The sequence below is a fragment of the Girardinichthys multiradiatus genome, chromosome 5 (genome assembly GCF_021462225.1).
Source record: "Girardinichthys multiradiatus isolate DD_20200921_A chromosome 5, DD_fGirMul_XY1, whole genome shotgun sequence".
In the NCBI taxonomy this organism is placed as follows: Eukaryota; Metazoa; Chordata; class Actinopteri; order Cyprinodontiformes; family Goodeidae; genus Girardinichthys; species Girardinichthys multiradiatus.
Genome location: NC_061798.1, coordinates 27,865,289 through 27,883,586, shown reverse-complemented (window position 1 = coordinate 27,883,586; position 18,298 = coordinate 27,865,289). Strand labels below are relative to the sequence as shown.

General features: G+C 38.4%; 1 protein-coding gene across 2 annotated transcripts; it reads right to left on the bottom strand.

Annotated features, from left to right (window-relative positions):
• Positions 1 to 125: 125 nt before the first annotated feature.
• Positions 126 to 17,714, bottom strand: tmc5 (transmembrane channel like 5). Of its 2 annotated transcripts, none has more exons than XM_047364424.1 (21): positions 17,589 to 17,714; positions 17,088 to 17,218; positions 16,247 to 16,431; positions 13,715 to 13,792; positions 12,209 to 12,328; positions 11,980 to 12,082; positions 10,558 to 10,639; positions 10,210 to 10,470; positions 9,370 to 9,512; positions 9,125 to 9,269; positions 7,328 to 7,480; positions 6,905 to 7,071; positions 5,062 to 5,137; positions 4,885 to 4,982; positions 4,684 to 4,779; positions 4,526 to 4,601; positions 3,294 to 3,427; positions 3,016 to 3,189; positions 1,754 to 1,832; positions 1,522 to 1,611; positions 126 to 1,435 (listed from the first exon to the last, which is right to left on the bottom strand). In XM_047364424.1, exons 2-21 carry the CDS (start codon positions 17,159 to 17,161, stop codon positions 851 to 853), a joined length of 2,919 nt encoding a protein of 972 aa, XP_047220380.1. In that variant the 5' UTR covers positions 17,162 to 17,218; positions 17,589 to 17,714; the 3' UTR covers positions 126 to 850. The 2 variants fall into 2 exon arrangements, with proteins under 2 accessions (XP_047220380.1, XP_047220381.1); XM_047364425.1 differs by having other exon boundaries at positions 12,209 to 12,325.
• Between the last annotated feature and the right edge of the window lie 584 nt (positions 17,715 to 18,298).

Here is an 18,298-nt window from a genome sequence, read left to right as displayed (position 1 = left end):
AAAAAAAAATAGGTGCATAAATTTTAAATATTTAGTTAAAGAAAAGCTTAAAATCTAAGAAATTCACGAGAGCTTATCTACAATATCAAAAGCAAAGGTATAACAAACCTGAAAACTCAATCACATCTCTGCAAAACGTAGTTTATGTACCAAACCACTTAACTTTACATTTCATATTGTTTACTTTTTACAGAATAATTACATTTTTCTTTTCTTTACATAAGCATTCTTGTATGCTGCATTTCAATTACTTTCACTTCTTTTTCAGACCTTTCTAAACTTTTGAAAACTAAAACAGGATAAGCTGCTTTATCTCCAGAATCTTTGTATGTATTTTTTTTCCCTCAGTTTATTTTTTTAAAATATATAACAAATGAAAAAAATAAGAGTTCTTGCAATTAAATATTTGAAATTTTGCTCTACTGTTCAAAGTTGATAATCAAGTTAAATAAAATCAAATAGTCTTAATCTGTTCATGCAAGACACACGACTGTTTAATTTTCTGTGAGGTAACAGTTATTGATAGCCAACAATAGTGTAGGCTGTTATAATATATTAAGAGTTTTAATAAATTGCACTTAAAATGGCACATGATAAACCCCACTGTTCATTTCTATATGTTCATTTCTACAAACATGGGAAATACATTACAACTCACAAATACAATATATACTTCTATAAACCTGCAGCTCTTATTGACTTGTTGCAGTAACTCTTGTGTTTTGAATGAGTTTCAGTCTAGAGAAATATCTGACTTAATGTAAATTAATCATAACACAATATGTGATTGTTACCCTACAAATGTATTCAAACATTGTTTATGTGGAAAGATAAAGTCTGAGGCTTTTGATCAGTAACCATCATCATATTCATTTTGTGCCTGCTGCCGTGCTAACATGGCCTGGATGAGAGCACTGGAGCCAGAAGGAGCTGGGTTTTGCCCAGGAGCACGGGTCGACTGACTCCTTTCCTCTTCCTCTGCTCTCTGCCTGGCTTGCATGACTTGAATCATTACACTTGATACTGGGGACAAGGCATCGTTTGGATCATCTTCTCTGTTGCCTTCAGCTCTTTCTCTGGCTTGCATGCCAAATCTGTTAACTGGGTTACTTTGATTAAAGTCAGTCATGCTCCAGTATTCATCCTCCTCTTCGGCCCTCTGTCTGGCTGCCATGCTCAGTGCGACCGCATCAAGGGATGGAGGGTATTCATTGGGGATCTTGTAAAAATTTTCATCCTGTCTCTCAGCTTTCTGACGGGCCAGCATGGCCTGCATCATGGCGTCAGAGGTGGAAATGTCCGACGGAACTGCCACCCCACTGGCACTGCGTCTCTCCTCTTCTTCCAGCTGTTGGCGAGCGAGTAGAACCTGAACCACTGCGTTTGAATGGGACTGCCTTCCACTGGAATGCTCAGCTGAATGTTGTTTTGTGTGCTGATGAAAAACAAGATATCAAGTAAAGTATGGAAAAAAATTGTGTAAACAACTAAATTTAGAATAGCAACATCTGCAAAACATACTGTTGTCTGTTTTTTCTGTTTATTATGTTTAGGATCAGATTTCTGGAGGTTCTGCAGCCTGTCTAACAGAAAGGACTTGTCTTCACTCCCCTGATGAGAGAAAACATGAAAAAAATCAGAAATCATTGAAAAATCTGTAGAAAATGTACATAAGTGAATCTGAAAAAAAAAAATTAACTAAATGAAATCAGCATGAGCCACACACACATTCTGGTGGACAGTTTAAACCTACATTAACAATCTGCTGTCTCAGAAGAATGATGAGCTCCTTGCGGCCCTGAGTGAGCTGCCAGAAGATGTATATGATGACACTGTGGAGCAGAAACATGATTGTTCACACTATGACAACGATACAAAGATCATAGAAAGATCCAAAATCAATGTACAACACACTCCACATTTAGATTGACTTGCAACAATATTCATACTTAAACGTTTCCAAATTTCATCACATTTGAGCATCAAACTTCTATACATTATGTTCAGATTTTATGTTACAGACCAATTCAAAGGAGTGCATGATTGTGATGTAGAACGACATTGATACATCCATTCCTTGTCTGAGGGGGGGTTGGACAGGCAAACATGCACACTCATCCCTAAGGGCAATTTAGACTCTCTTTAGACCAAATAACCTAACAGTCACGTTTTTGGACTGTTGGAGAACCTGGATAGAACCCATGCATGCCAAAGGAGAGCATGCAAGCATACATCTGAACCCAGGACCTTCTTACTACTGGGCAACAGTGCTACCAACTGCTCCACCATGTAGCCCACAAGCAGACATGATTTTCTAAACATACTTCAGTCAGGAAATTGGAGCGTGTAGTTTTATGCAGATTCCACGTTTGTTTAATCTAAACTCAGAATAATTAAAGCTGTTCCATGTGGGCCTCATAGGTTGGATAGAGAACATTAATGCATCAATAAACTTAATAAACTTTTAGATTTATTAATCACAGCAGCCAAAAGGCCCTTATTAACAGCAGAGGAGCTGCAGAGATCCACAGCTCATGCAAAAAAATTAGTTGAGAGGACAAGTATTTGTTCACAAATTTGAAATCTATGGAAGAGTGACGAGAAAACAGGCAGTTATACGAAAACCTTAAGAAGTCTCTTGTCATAAGCAATGTAGTGAAACAGCAAACATGGAATAAGGTGCTCTGGTCACATGAGGCCAGAACTGTTAATCTTGCGATAATAGCAAACACTACACATCCGACTTCTTACACTGTACATCACCTGAACACACCATGAAACCTGGTGGTTGCAGCATCATGCTGTACGGATGCTGTAAAGTACACGTAACACTTTCAGATTATTTGTAAAAGAAAAACCTTTTTATTCCACTTAAACTATTTATAATTATCATGCATGTTTTTGTGTTGGTCTGTTACACAAAATCTGGCAAAATAAAAACAAAAATCTGGCAAAAAGGTAACGTTATTCAACTTGCAGCACACAAACAGCATAAAATCTGTGATGGATGCTTACAGGATGATGAGTGTGACAAGAAAGTAGAAGATTTCACTCCTGATGACGTTTTGATAGATCCACACAACCCACTCAGAACCAGGAATTTTGTCCACCTCATCTATCCATTCTCCAATCACACTGAAGGTGCTGTTGAGTCCCCGGAAAGGGCCACACTGCTCAGAGGGGGTCAGACTGAGGAATGGTGTGTTGAGAAATAGCATAATATAATATATGACACAGAATCATGTTATGAAATAATTTAGCTGCCTTCGAGCTGTGAAGTTATGCTCATTTACCTCCAGGCAGTGTATGCAACTATTGATAGTGCTCCGACAAAGAAAGGGAAGAAGAGGAGAAAGATGAAGATGGTTTTCATTTGAGCTGCCCTGCCTGATCGTTGTGGAGGCTGGCAGTTCCGAGTCAAACTCACCTGAAGGGGAAGTGGAAAAAAAACATATCAACAATAGCAAGAAAAACAACAAGCAGATGTAATACTACTTAAATATTATTAAACTTCTAACATTCAGCTAATGTAAATACAGTAATGTTGACAATTTTAGCTTTTGAGAAGCCATATTTTAAGATGTTTTCTAAAAGTGGTGAGGAGTGGGAGTTTGTGAGCCTGTAATGATTCCTAGGTATTTAAATTGTGCAGCTTGTTTCTTATCCTTTGCATGAGTATACAAGACTGCCTCTGCTGTGTACATCTGACAAGTTATATTTGATAGACAATAATCTGGTAGGTATTTCATAAATAAACAGTAATCATCACTAATTTCATTTTCTGCACCATAACACAATGTGTCCTGAATGAAATATATGATTTGATCCAGTTTGTTGCACTAAAAGAATAAAAATTAGGTCAAGCAATACATATTTTCTATATATTATTCTGTATGAGAACATGCAGTCCAGATTCCTTATAAACTAGTAACTAATATACCTTTCACTTAGTTTCCAAATCTGAATTTGTGAGTAGGATTCCAACTTTAGCATCATAATCCACCAGCAGTCTGTTGCACTATTTATCTGGACATGCAATTTAGTAATAGAAAACTTGCTTGGAGTGGATACGGCAATCCCTTAGTCATGCCACCCTGAGGGGCGAGTCATATCCACAGTAATTAAATCTGCAAATTCAGCCAATACATTGCATATATTTTACAGAATAGAAAGGTCCTAAGTTTAAATAGCGTGACATTAGAGGTCATTGAGTTTGTTCATCAAGCAGTTAACAATAGATCCACCCTGAATCATTTTACAAATCAAACAAAGACTATCCAATGTGACAGATTACCCTCATAATTGAGAAACCAGAGCTCCCAATTGCATAAAAACAACAATTGAATCTTTTGATATGGGTAATGAAAGGATTGAAATTAATTATTGACATAAATGAACAAAGAGTAACATGAGTCTCTAAAGGGTGAATAGAGCAGCTCTGTTAGCAGTGGTATTGTGTCTGCCTGTTCCATGGAGGTGTGTCATTAGGATAGCAGGCCTCCAAACCCCCTAAACCAACATTTACCTTTTTTAAGTAAAACAAGATGAAGAATTTGAAAATCTGGATGACAGGTAGCAGAGGAGAGAAGTAGATTCCAATCCTAACAAGAGAAATGGTGTAAACTTTTACTGAACCACCTCCTATGATCATCCAAAATAAACAGTTTAGTGTGTTATTTTTACCAGACTAGAGTCTGGGCGTAGATGATTTCCAGGACATTTCTGGCTACGTCGAACTCTGGTACACCTAGACGTGGTTGTAACGTGGTCCCAATCACACTGTTACAAAAAAATGCGAGCAGAGAGAGAGAGAGCAGTTTTGATCCAGGTATAATTCTCCATGCTTTAGTGACTGCAATGTAAGTAGAAAAATCTGGTACTGACTTGCTAAGAAACTCTCCAAAGAAGGATCCCAACATCAGAAAAATGAAATCAACAATGACCAAACGGTACACAGCCTGCCCAACCATGGGCTCCCAGCACTGAGAGAAAACAAGTTTGAATAAACGTACAATAGTTCACATTTTAAAGATGAATTAAGGGATGTCAACAAATACGTACGGTGAATTTCTGAGGCACCATATATATCCAGTAGTAGCACAAAACACTCAAAATGGACATCCTGAGTATGACATTTCTATGAAAGGAAAACAAAATAAAAAGATTTCATGGACTATTTGATAGAGGTAGTTATATAAACAATATAACATTTGAACTAATGATCTTCATCTCTCTTCAGAAAACTGTAACCATGACAGCACTGCCCCTAACTTTTTTGTTGCCATTTTTATTTGAGTGCAAACCCATAAACTAGACTGCATTTCTCCGTGATGCTGCCCTCATGTTAGTGTCAAGGTAGCTGTTTCTTTTTGAACACATATTACAATATTTATGCACAGATCAGTTTCAAGTTTTGACCTGAGCATCTGTAGATAAGTCATTTGTGTTGTATATTTTACCTAAGGTAGCTCTCTGAATACCTTCAGTTTGACAAAATGTACATTTGTTCTGACCAGAGCAGAACCAGTTCCAAAGTGAATTTTTGACATTTTAAGTCTTTCTTTACATGGTTCTTTACATTAAAGATCATGTTGGTCTACTACCTGTAACATTCATAAGAACTTATGCGGCATTGTCTTTCTCTCTGTTGTCATTGTGTTGACTGCACCACCCTATGGACAATGCCAGAAACTGAAAAAGTGTCATGAAAGATCATTGTGCCTCTGCAATCGGCATAGAACAGAAAAAAGTAGTCTGCTCTGGATCCAACAGGTTCGGTATGGAGAATTATCTATAAAGACAGGTGTTTGTTAAGGAGATGTGGTCTCCATACTTCTTTTCAATGTTGTTATTGACACCATTTCCAATGTATTCAAATGCAAAGGGTTTAACATTTGACACAAATCATTTCTGACTGATTCAATGTTTGCAGGCACAGAGGACAAGCTATATTCACTGATGATGATGCTAAAGCAATACCTTTGTTGTGTGATATCCTCCAAATCACCCAGCTTTATGACATCAAGATCGGTGTGGAGAAGATGAAAAGTTCAAAAGTAGGTATCCAATGATGAATCTAGCTCAGAGTTTAAGTATTTGCACCCCCCTCCCCCAATGCCACATCTGGAAGAGGCCTAATATCTCCCGAAGGGCAAAGATGCACATCTTCTGCACTTTGATATCACATATTGTTCTCCGTAGATCCCAGATCTGGACCATTCTCAATCAAGACTTGAACAAAGTCAAGGTTAAGAAGAATATAGAGCGAAGTTGTTTGGCCACATCTGCAGAATGAACACTGATAGACTGCCACACAAAGTCTTGTAGTCCCAGGGACCTGCAAATTCGATGACTACAAGGCTAGATGTTTTGACTACAACTGAGCAAAGGCTAATGCCATGGACAGCCAAGTGCGGGAAAGCATTGTAGATAATGTCTGATTTTCACAGGCACCTAAAGCAGATATTTGTTTCAATAAAGACCTCCTGATCCGGTCACTAGTTTGGTACCAAAGAAGAGGAATACCTGCTTCACATGGAATATTTTTGGTAAGGGATCCAAAGACGTCAATGCAAATAGGCGTCTTTGTAAAGGAATAACCACTATTTACATGACTAACCATGGAATTCCTGAGTTGGGGATTGTTTTAAAACAGCATATTTGCTTCAACCAACTGAGATTGTTCAGAGAGCCATTGAGTGCTTTGTGAATTCACTACTAAGATACGTAACAGAGCTGCTTGCTACAGTCAGATGTGAGAGTGTTCTTGGCGGCATAATAATAAACAAAGGTATTTCTCAAACTAAAATTCAAATGTATTCTAGAAAAGAAATAGACATTAAAACATTCAGTACATATGCATATGGTTCATAAACTTTTTACATGTGCACCATTAATACCTCACCTGAACAACATGGCATAAATCTGTTTGCGCTGGTTGGAGAAGTGTTCAAACTTGTTGAAGAGGGAGAAGAATAGGGGAATGACCATATTCATCAAAGACACTACGAAAGGAACTAGGAGTGTCTCGGCTTCCTGAAGTAGGGACCAAGTTTCAGTGTCTACAGCCTGCTGTAGAGATAACAGAGAAACAAGGTTGTCCTCATTGACAAACACTGTCTATAAAATTAAGTCCACCCTGATATCTCTCCTGATAAAAGACATGAAATATTACTTCTGGTAAGGTTTGTGAAACAGACTGATCAAGATCAGATGCTACAACATGCTTTAAACTATTAGCATTTGCAGACATAGCTTTTTGGTAATGTAATTACCATTTATGAAAACACCAAACATTGTCTTTCAACATTGTTGCACTCTTGTGTACCTTATCTTCATATTGGCAGAGATAAAAGATGCTCACTCCACAGCCAACAGCTAAACTGGTGGAGAGTAGCCAGGAACTAATATAAATCCCATAGTGCTTCAGTTTTTGAGAAACTGTTTGTCGCTCTCTGTGTGCCTTTTCTGATAAAGACTCCTGGAGAAGGAGAAAGCCAACAAATATTACACTGATTACACAATTTGTACTTAAGCAACAAGTTATACATTAGACTATATATACTATAGAGCCAAAATATTAGCTTTTCTGCCTTCACACACGCATGAACTTGAGTGACACAAAGCTTTTTCTGCATGTTCTTGAGCTAATCTGAAGGCCACACTCTGGGGTTTAGCTGTTGCTGTCACCGGGCACTTCCACTTTGTTATAAAACCAATACCAATTGGTTGTCATGTTTGAGAAATATTTACAACTGGATTTATTGCACATGTGGCGTACAATCATTGTACCATGTTGAAATTTACTGAATTCCTGGCAGCCTCCCATTCTTTCACACGTAAAAGGAGTCCGCATCCCTCTGTGCTGACTTTTATACACTTGTGGTCATAGAAGTTACTGTGATATCTGAATTTAATGATTTGAATGAGTGAGTGACTATTTTTGGCATTACAGAGTCATTTCATATATACAGGGGTTGGACAATGAAACTGAAACACCTGGTTATAGACCACAATAATTTATTAGTATGGTGTAGGGCCTCCTTCTGCAGCCAATACAGCGTCAATTCGTCTTGGGAATGACATATACAAATCCTGCACAGTGGTCAGAGCGATTTTAAGCCATTCTTCCTGCAGGATAGTGGCCAGGTCACTGATACACGGCACCGCCTTCAGGATACAATGTTTGAACTATTGGATGCACATGGTCCTCAAGAATGGTTCGGTAGTCCTTGGCCCATCTAGCACAAGTATTGGGCCAAGAAATGCCATGATATGGCAGCCTAAACCATCACTGATCCACCCCCATGCTTCACTCTGGGCATGCAACAGTCTGGGTGGTACGCTTCTTTGGGGCTTCTCCACACTGTAACTCTCCCGGATGTGGGGAAAACAGTAAAGGTGGACTCATCAGAGAACAATACATGTTTCACATTGTGCACAGCCCAAGATTTGCACTCCCTGCACCATTGAAACCGATGTTTGGCATTGGCATGATTGACCAAAGGTTTGGCTATAGCAGCCCGGCCGTGTATATTGACCCTGTGGAGCTCCCGACGGACAGTTCTGGTGGAAACAGGAGAGTTGAGGAGCACAGTTAATTCTGCCGTGATTTGGGCAGCCGTGGTTTTATGTTTTTTGGATACAATCCGGGTTAGCACCCGAACATCACTTTCAGACAGCTTCCTCTTGCGTCCACAGTTAATCCTGTTGGATGTGGTTCGTCCTTCTTGGTGGTATGCTGACATTACCCTGGATACCGTGGCTCTTGATACATCACAAAGACTTGCTGTCTTGGTCACAGATGCGCCAGCAAGACGTGCACCAACAATTTGTCCTCTTTTGAATTCTGGTATGTCACCCATAATTTTGTGTGCATTTCAATATTTTGAGCAAAGCTGTGCTCTTACCCTGCTAATTGAACCTTCACACTCTGCTCTTACTGGTGCAATGTGCAATCAATGAAGACTGGCTACCAGGCTGGTACAATTTAGCCATGAAACCTCCTACACTAAAATGACAGGTGTTTCAGTTTCATTGTCCAACCCGTGTATATAAAGACCACTTATTTCAAAGATTAAATCTTATCTGGATAGTCAAATATATTAAGAAGAGTAGGACTCACCTTTAGCTGGACTCGAAGGTTGTTCTTGCGCTGGTTTACTGCTCTCTCATTGGTTATACTGAAATCCCAGCTGCATAAAAGCTGCCACGCATTATTTGAAGCTGGGTTTGCCAAGGCAAAGTTTTTCTTAAATGAGCTTGCCATGCTGCATTGGAATGAAGCCAGATTGTAAAAAAAAATTTACTCAACATAAAGAAATGCTGAAAAAGTCAGGTGAAAAATTGATTGAAGCCAAAACAACATACCTGAAAATGAGCACGATTCCACACAGCACCATATAGACAGCGATTGTGAAGAAATAGGCCAGCTGCATGTTGTAATCCACCCGCCCATTAAGTGTTTCATTGCTGTAGCTCCCGTAATACATGATAGTATAGTTGAAATATCCCTGAAGTCAAAATTTATGAACACCAATTAGTTAGAAGGTTTAGTGTGTAAATGCTTACTTGATCAACTAAAGCTGTATCTAAACACAGCTCCTACAACTATTTTAACATAGTATAGTAGTATAGTATAATACTTGTGCTAGTAAAAAAACTATTTTGTTCATTCGTATATGAAAAAAAGATCTACAAATGAACAATCTTTATCTTTGAATCATTCCAAATAAAGATCTATTGTTTTTTCAATTAAAATCACAATTAGTTCTTATTAGATTTTTCTGCCATTTCAAAATGTTACAATAAAAAATTTTAAATCTAAATGCTGAGTTAAAGCATTTAGGTCACCAGAATAAGTAGCATGCATAGAAAATTATTCAGTTATTCGCTTATAGGTGACTTTTTTCCAACCAGGGAACTGACCTGATTGGACCCCTCTGAGCATTTGCTTCAGTAAGCAATACAAAATGGTAAGCCATCAAAACTAAGCTCTAATGGGATACTGAAGTTGGTTGCCTGTGTTAATAACTTCCGTCTGTACCAGATAATACATTTGGTTACTTAGAATAACATCTATTGTAGGTGTTAGTTTTTAGTTTCTGCTTGCTTAAAGGCAAATTAATTTTCAGATATACAGTATGTCTAGGGCAGATTAGATTTCTTCCATAAGGTATCTGAATAAGTCCAGGGCTATAATTTACTTACAGCTCCAGTCAGTAACTCCAGTCCTCTAAAGCCCACTTTTGAGGGAATGTTGGGTGTGTCGTCAGAAACAAGAAGTGGGATGGTAATGAAGCCAAAGTTGACCAGGCAGGAGAAAATGTTGAACATGAGAAGCCATTTCAGAAGCACAAAATAGTTGAGAACACTGGAGCCAAATTTGCCTCCGATCTCTTTCATGATGCCATGCCAAAGCTCCAGGGTCTGCCTTGCTGATTTTATACTGTAACCACACCTTCGTATAGACTAAAAGAGAGGCAAGCAATACAAACACATGTAGATATACGTCTTCATTAATTGCTGCATAAAGTTTAAGTACGAAGGAATACTCACCAGTGATATATTTCTGGAGCAATCCGATAAACGTGTAAACTGGTGAGACGGTTTTGAAGATTTGAATGCCATTACTTGAGTCCTGTGAAGATACATTGTTATGATAACCGCACAATTCGTTTTAAATTCCACATTTCAGATAAAATACATAACAGTGACATAACGTTTTAAACTGTATGAAAATATTTGGCTCTTATGTTATCCTTTTTGTATAAGATATCTTAGACACAAATTAGTCAAATGTGAAGGGATTAACTGGTCACATAAGACTGTAATGTTCTACTCAGAAGATACGGTCCCATGCATGTTACCTTGTGCAATGCACACAAACATCTCAGGTTTGACCATTAACCTACTTTAACTTCTTTTTTCTTGGTGACTTTAAATGTTTCTTGCCAGACTATTAGGTCTTGCCAATACAACCACTTATTCCACAGAGGTGGCATCACAAGATCTCCTAAATATGAGAAGCACATTACTTTTTCAATCTATGTCAAAGTTTCTCATATATCATAATTCAAGAACCTTTGAAATAATTATGTTACACCTTAAACGTTCGTCTGTGTTAACGGAGTAGAAGCATGTTTTATCTACTTTGGGATGTGAAAGTCGCCCCAGTGATGAGATAATATTATGTCAAAAGGGAAACTTTATTAACAATATGGGTCTGTCTAAATCCTTAAGAATGAATTGATTTAATAGAATCAGTATTTTTTTGGCTGTTCAATGTGATATAGCGCTTACATCACCCCAACTCAACCTCTGATTGGTTTATCATCCCCTCTTGACAACTATTTTCAAGCAAGCTTGAGTTTCCTGAAGGAGGGTTGAATTGAAGTAGGTTTAAAAGACAGAACAAGAGAACTATGTAAGAAATCTTGCTCAACCTAGAAAGAGGTCGGCCTGATCAACATTGGTGGATGGATGGATGGATGGATGGATGGATGGATGGATGGATGGATGGATGGAGTCCTCTCCAAACAAGACAAGGCATTAATGAGCACAACAACAGAATCAAGGTGTTGACTTGACTTTCAGATGTTCTTGATCTCAATCTAATCAAGCATCTGTAGATCTGCAGGAACAAGTGGGAAGAATGGAGGCCGACAAATAGATGACCAAACAGTCTATGGCAGCTGCAGAGGTTCAGTGCACACATAGGTCAGGGGTGTTTCAGCAGGAGATCTAGAAAATGCCTTGTGGGCTCTTTTAATGTCATGACTAACTATTCTATACCTGCCTTGACTTATTTTCTAGAGCTCTAAGTACTAGGTCACAATGGAAATAATTCTAACGAAACACGTGATGTATTTCCATTTTGCTTAGTTTTATGGTTCCCTCAAGAGATTTAATGATTAACAAAATGCACTGGAATAACTCCAGCAAGATTGCTTATCACCTTACTCATGGCTCTAAACCCACCTGACATGTTTCTTCTCTTCAAAGCTCATCGGTAGCTCCCGAATCTTCCTGATTTGATCTGTTGTTGACAGAGCAACAAGCTCCTTGACAAGGTTTTGCTCCTCTGTCAGACAAGAAATGGCAAGACAAGCACAATCCATGACCTTACAAAGCACCACCACTCAATATGCAGATCAGGTGTCACACTTTCCACTGATGTTGTAACCAGACACCAGTGATGGGCCCTTACCATTTTCCATCTCACTCTTGATGGCATCTTCTGTGAAAGCTGCATGGGCAGGATCAGCATCAGGAAACATACTCATTCGTCGCATTGCTATTCCTCTCCATCTCATTGTCATGTTGCCTACTTCAACGTGAGGAAAAAAAATTATGCTTTCATGGCTAGTTTTCCTTTACTTAAAATGCACCTATGTAAAAAACCCGAGTCTTGACAGTGCTAAAACCTACACCACTTCATAAATTCATGAATTCCTGCTGTACTAGTATAGAATGCTTGTCTTTTTTTGGGATTTTCTAAATAACCTATGCACAATTTTGAGATTTGCATGTTGGTGAAAGGGCACTGATCAAGATGATTACTGCTACCAATAGCTGTGCATGAATTCACAATAAGCACATTTGCTTACGGACTTATATGGCAGCTTTTATGTCGCATTATCTTTGTTTCTCAATACAACCTATGATAGTAAAGCTGTTAGCACCCCTCTACATACAAACATAACTGTACCAAATGTGTCACTACGGAAATAATGTCCCTAAGTGGGTCAGCCACTACAGTATATTTTTAAATACTTTTACTACTTTTTCTAGTTATTTCAGATATATATAGTTTTCTAAATTCCACATATTCTGCGTCATATCATTGCGTTTCAATTTTCTTTAATACAATTAGCCAGAGAAAATATTCGCTTTATTCATATTTGTTACTTTGTTAGTGCCAAATAATGAATCAATAAACAATTTGTCTCTCTCTCTCTGTCTGCCCTATGGGCTGGGTCTGGTTGCGTCTATCTAAAGCTTTCATCTGTGTTTTAAAAAAATATTTTAATAACAACATTCAATATAGAAAATATGAAAAACTGTAAGAATCGAACAGAAAAATGCTTCTTTAAGTAAATAATACTCAAGAATTAGCTTTCTCGGCCTCGTGTGGTATACCTAATTTGATCTGCTTTTAGTTTCAATTATCCAGTATACCGGGGTGAGTGAATCCTTGTTACGGCAGACAGCATACTGTAACTGTCACATACTCCTAACTCTGTACATTTCAGACTTCCAGTACAACTCAAAGTCCTGTCACTTGCAAAAATTCTCAATGACTGGAAAAAGCTGAATACAGAAAATTGTAGGACTTTGTGTTTTAAAAACTGTCCTTTATTTCTCTTCATGCAAACTTACATAAAACATGTTTTTAGATATACAAAATGCATGGCAAGATAAGAAACAGTGTCAGGGTGGCTTTTAATGCTTAAGTCAAAATAAAGTTCCCTCTGCTTTATTCTCCCAGCTTCCTTATCTTTAATGTCCTTGATTGATAGTTTTTGTCTGGATTCTCCATTAATAATTATCCAGTGGGGTTTTTCCAGTAGGTTGATAATCTAAGACAAGTTTCTTGTACACAGAACTTAATGTGTATTTAGCAATAATGTTACAAAAAAACAAAACCAATAGATTTTAATATTGCTACCAAAGATAAAGAAATTGTAGGGGTAAAATTGGTTAAACGCATTACCTGAACTTGAAGAATAAGGTCCAACAGGTGATGGTCGATCATACTGAGACTCTGGGTCAATGTGAAATGTGCTGTGATCTGAATGTTTAAAAAGTGCAGAGAAGATGGAGAATTTATATAAAAAGGTCACAAAGCAACACAGAGGCAAGAAGGCAAACGGCCACTAACTAAACACAACAATAAGTTTAAAAGGATTTAAAGATCCACCTAAAAGGGTGGATTAAAATAACAATGTGTGTTATGTACAAACAAGAATGCAGAAGGGAAAAAATATTTTGCACATAAACATTGTCAATATGTTAAACCTTCGCCTGCAGATTTTATTTAAGTAAAAACAAGACACAAAATGTTTTTTTTTGAATGGCTAACTTATAAATTATGTGATGAGCTTCATGCAAACATAGGCTGTTTCTGCTTGAGTTTCTGCTCATAGCCCCGAGTTATTATTATTATTGTTGTCATATTTTTATTATATTATTATTACTGTATGTAAAAAGACTAAGCTTTCCCTTCAAATCTTTATGCTTGAGATTATTTATTTTCTGTTTAAAAATTACTTTAAGCCTATATTTTTTTCATCAATTGTAGATGAGGATTTTTATATTTGAATATTTCTTTTATCAGAATTTTCTCTGTAAAGTGCAGCATCAAAATAAAATAAATAAATACTGCTTGCTGCCAGCTAGCCACCATCAATATCAAGTCGCATGCTAGCTAGGTAATAGTGGCACATCTCTATCCAGCATTGATGTTACTATAAATAAATATCCACACTAGATATGAGGATCAATTTCTTATAAATATTCATACAAATACACCTAAAAATATTGAGAGCATGGACTTTATTGGCTTTAAAGCTAGGTGCCGGTTAGCCTAGCCTTAGTTAGCCAAAGAAAAGACAATACCAAAGACCCTGTTATGTTGCTCAACATTCAATAATAACAGAGGCCCCTAAAGCAAATAGATATGACTGAGTAAAGTTTAATTGTTTGTACAGTAGCTTATCTCTTTTTTCCATTTCCATTGATAATGCTGGGTTAGCTGAATGCTACCATTAGCTTACATTACCAAAAATACATTTTAAAATCAAATTTGAAACATATTCTTTAGTTTCATTGACAACTTATAATAAACAAAAGTTGTTGTATGTAGAAATAATTTTACTCAAACTTGTACTTGTACTCGTACTCCCGGTGGGACGTGCCTGGAACACCTCCCGAGGAAGGCGTCCTGGAGGCATCTGGTATAGATGCCCAAGCCACCTCAACTGGCTCCTCTCTATGTGGCGGAGCAGCGGCTCTACTCCGAGCCCCTCCCGAATGGCCGAGCTCCTCATCTTATCTCTAAGGGAGTGCCCGGCCACCCTACGGAGGAAGCTCATTTCATGACCCAAAGTTCATGGCCATAGGTGAGGGTAGGAACGTAGACTGACCGATAAATCGAGAGCTTCGCTTTTTGGCTCAGCTCTCGCTTCACCACAACGGACCAGCACAGCGCCCCCATTACTGCGGCCCAGTGCATGTTGTAGGTCTTGGCTAGAGGGGGCCAGCAGGACCATGTCATCTGCAAAAAGAAGAGACGAAATCCACTGGCCCCCGAACTAGACCCCCTCCGGGCCTTGGCTGTGCCTAGAAATCCTGTCCATAAAAGTTATGAACAGGACCGGTGACAAAGGGCAGCCCTGCCGGGGTCCAACATGCACCGGGAGCAGGTCCGGGGCAGGGCTTCGGGTGTGGATGAGATCCGCCCTGAGTACCTCAAGTCTCTGGATGTTGTGGGGCTGTCATGGTTGACACGCCTCTTCAACATTGCGTGGCGGTCTGGGACAGTGCCTCTGGACTGGTAGACGGGGGTGTTGGTCCCCCTTCAAAAGAAGGGTGACCGGAGGGTGTGTTCCAACTACAGGGGGATCACACTCCTCAGCCTCCCTGGTTAGGCCTACGCCAGGGTATTGGAGAGGAGAGTCCGGCCGATAGTCGAACCTCGGCTTTAGGAGGAGCAGTGTGGTTTTAATCCCGGCCGTGGAACACTGGACCAGCTCTATACCCTCTACAGAGTACTTGAGGGTTCATGGGAGTTTGCCCAACCAGTCCACGTGTTACCTGGAGAAGGCATTCGACTGTGTCCCTCGTGCTGCCCTGTGGGGGGTGCTCCAGGAGTATTGTGTCTGAATAAGCGCAGCTGGAGTTTGGTCCGCATTGCCGGCACTAAGATGGACCTGCTCCCGGTGCTCCCGGGAAAGAAATTTATTCTATACAAATTCCGCATTTTTAATTAGTGTGTCTGGATGAGGGCTTATGCTTAAAAATCAGTCCATAAACATCTTGTTTGTAAGCCCACATGCTTACAAACAAGATATGTATTGGACTTGGACATATTTTTAAGTTTCACTCTTTTAAAGTAATTCATTTGTTCTTTATTACAAGGAGTGTCTTCAGTTCTTTTAACTTTTTATTGGTGAAATTAAGTTTGTGAAGGTGGCAAAAAACAAGATCTAAATTTATTGTCGCTGTTCAGTCGGGATTCGCTTACTGAGGTTATGCTGCCAGTGAGAACTTCCCTGGCGTGGCGAAATGAGCCCCATGGGGAAGTTTTCTGTCCCAGTCCATTCATCCGTGGGTGCTCCCCATTCAGTATCATCTCTGGGCTCAGCATTCTCCCCCCACCAGTGTGGATTTTCTCTTGCATAAGGATTGGCGTGCTGGTGTTTCCTGGACCTAAAAACCACAAGGACATTATGTGTTAAAAAATAATTACTTGCTCCTATTCAGCCTACTATGTTTATGTTTATGATATGCATGAGCAATGATAAAGTGTTTTAAAGGTGATATGCAACTTAAAACTTTCCAGATGATGCAAAGAAAATGTATGTACCGGTATGTATTTTTAATTCAAGATTCTGGGCATGTTTAAACACCTGATTTCATAAAACGAAGAAAAAGATGTATTCATCATATTTTTTTTTCAAATACTTATATCGGGCATGGGTTTTACAGTGCAACATATTTGTAAAATTTGGTTGCCTTGTAGAAGTTTTGCTTTGTAAAAAGAGTTGTGCCACTGTTTATTCCAATTGAGATTTTTAGGAAACAGCTCCTTGGCAAGCCTTCATGTAAATATGACCTCAAGTTCATATAATAGAAATTAGCATTAAATTATAAAGTGTTGGATCAAAAAACATATTGTCATCAATGCCAGCTTTTTAGGACATTCCATTAATCTCCCTGGTTTCAGAAATATAATATTATATATATAGAAATATATAATATTATAGGATTTTTAGATGATCAAACGTTTTACAGAATCAAACAGTATGCCAAAACAAAAACAAAGAGAAAAACATTACTTAAACAGAATAGTTGGTCATACAAACCTCTTGTCAATTTCCAATGTCTCACTGTCATGGTAGGCTGGGTTAAAAACTCCACCGTTACTGTAACTCGTCATGAGATCCTTAAAAGAAGACCCTTTCAATCTTTAAAACGTGGGTATTTCAGTCAAGACCTGATAATGTCCAGCGAAAAAGAAAACACATTAAAATGAACTGAACAAAACATTATATGCCTAATATTTTCCTTTGAACTATTTAGTCCCGCTAATTAAGTTGCACTCGTTCAGCTTTAATATAACCAGAACAAACATTGTCACATCTTTAACCCAGGTGGGTTTAAGTAGAGTGACAGCTATATTGTTGGAGGGAAGAACGTGTAATTTAATCTTCTGCTCTGATCCGCATCTGTTCATCATTAATTCAATGAGGAGGATTGGTTTCTGCCACACATAGGGGCAAAAACAACTGTGGTTGTAATGGAAATTCAGTTCAGTTTAAGAGTAAAAAGTGAAAATAATCTATTTTCCATAAAACTCTTCTTACCTTTTAGAGATCCAGTTGTGACTCTATATAAAGATATAGTTGGCAAGATGTTGGGACAGCTGCAGTCCATGTAGAACAAACCTGTGAGCCACCCTGGGACAAACTGTGGGACAAACTATGTTAGAGAGATTATACACTCTGTCTACCCGGAAGTTTGAACTGGCCTCGTAAAGTTAAAAGTCCACTGTTTCTAAAGACAAGTGACCAGGACACTTCCTCATGCGAAAGATAATTAAACCATGTTGGCTAACATTTAATCAGTTTCCTTATTGAGACTTAAGATGGGCTTCTCAGACTTTTACAGTGCCTAGCAGTTCTCTTTTTTCTTCTTATTTGTTAACTATACGAAACATAAACATTAGACAGTTTTTTGACTAAAAGGAAAAAATACTACAGCCCTACAGAGAACTGATACCAAATTAGCTTACAGTCTTGATAAATGAAGAGCATTAAAATACATTGGGATGCAAACCATGCCTACCGGGTTCACTAATAAGTCAATATACCGTAATCATAATTAAGCCCAAAATTACCAGCTCCAAGTCTTGGAAGTTGGAAAGCCAACATGCCATCACCCTGATTCTATCTCCCTCCGCAGACTATTTATGAGATTCAAGTCAGGATAGGTGGAACACTTCCAATCACAAGAAACAGATTGGTAAAACTAAAAGATTACTTTAAACTTTAATATGCAAGGGGTATGAATAATT

What these genes read in the sequence shown, in the direction of transcription:
- tmc5 (XM_047364424.1), bottom strand. Translation starts at nt 17,161, where the DNA reads ATGACGAGTTACAGTAACGGTGGAGTTTTTAACCCAGCCTACCATGAC. An exon ending in TTTGGAGAGTTTCTTAGCAA is followed by an intron (nt 4,780 to 4,884) that starts GTCAGTACCAGA and finishes TTTTTGTAACAG; the next exon opens with TGTGATTGGGACCACGTTAC. An exon ending in TCTTGTTTTACTTAAAAAAG is followed by an intron (nt 3,428 to 4,525) that starts GTAAATGTTGGT and finishes CTTCCCCTTCAG; the next exon opens with GTGAGTTTGACTCGGAACTG.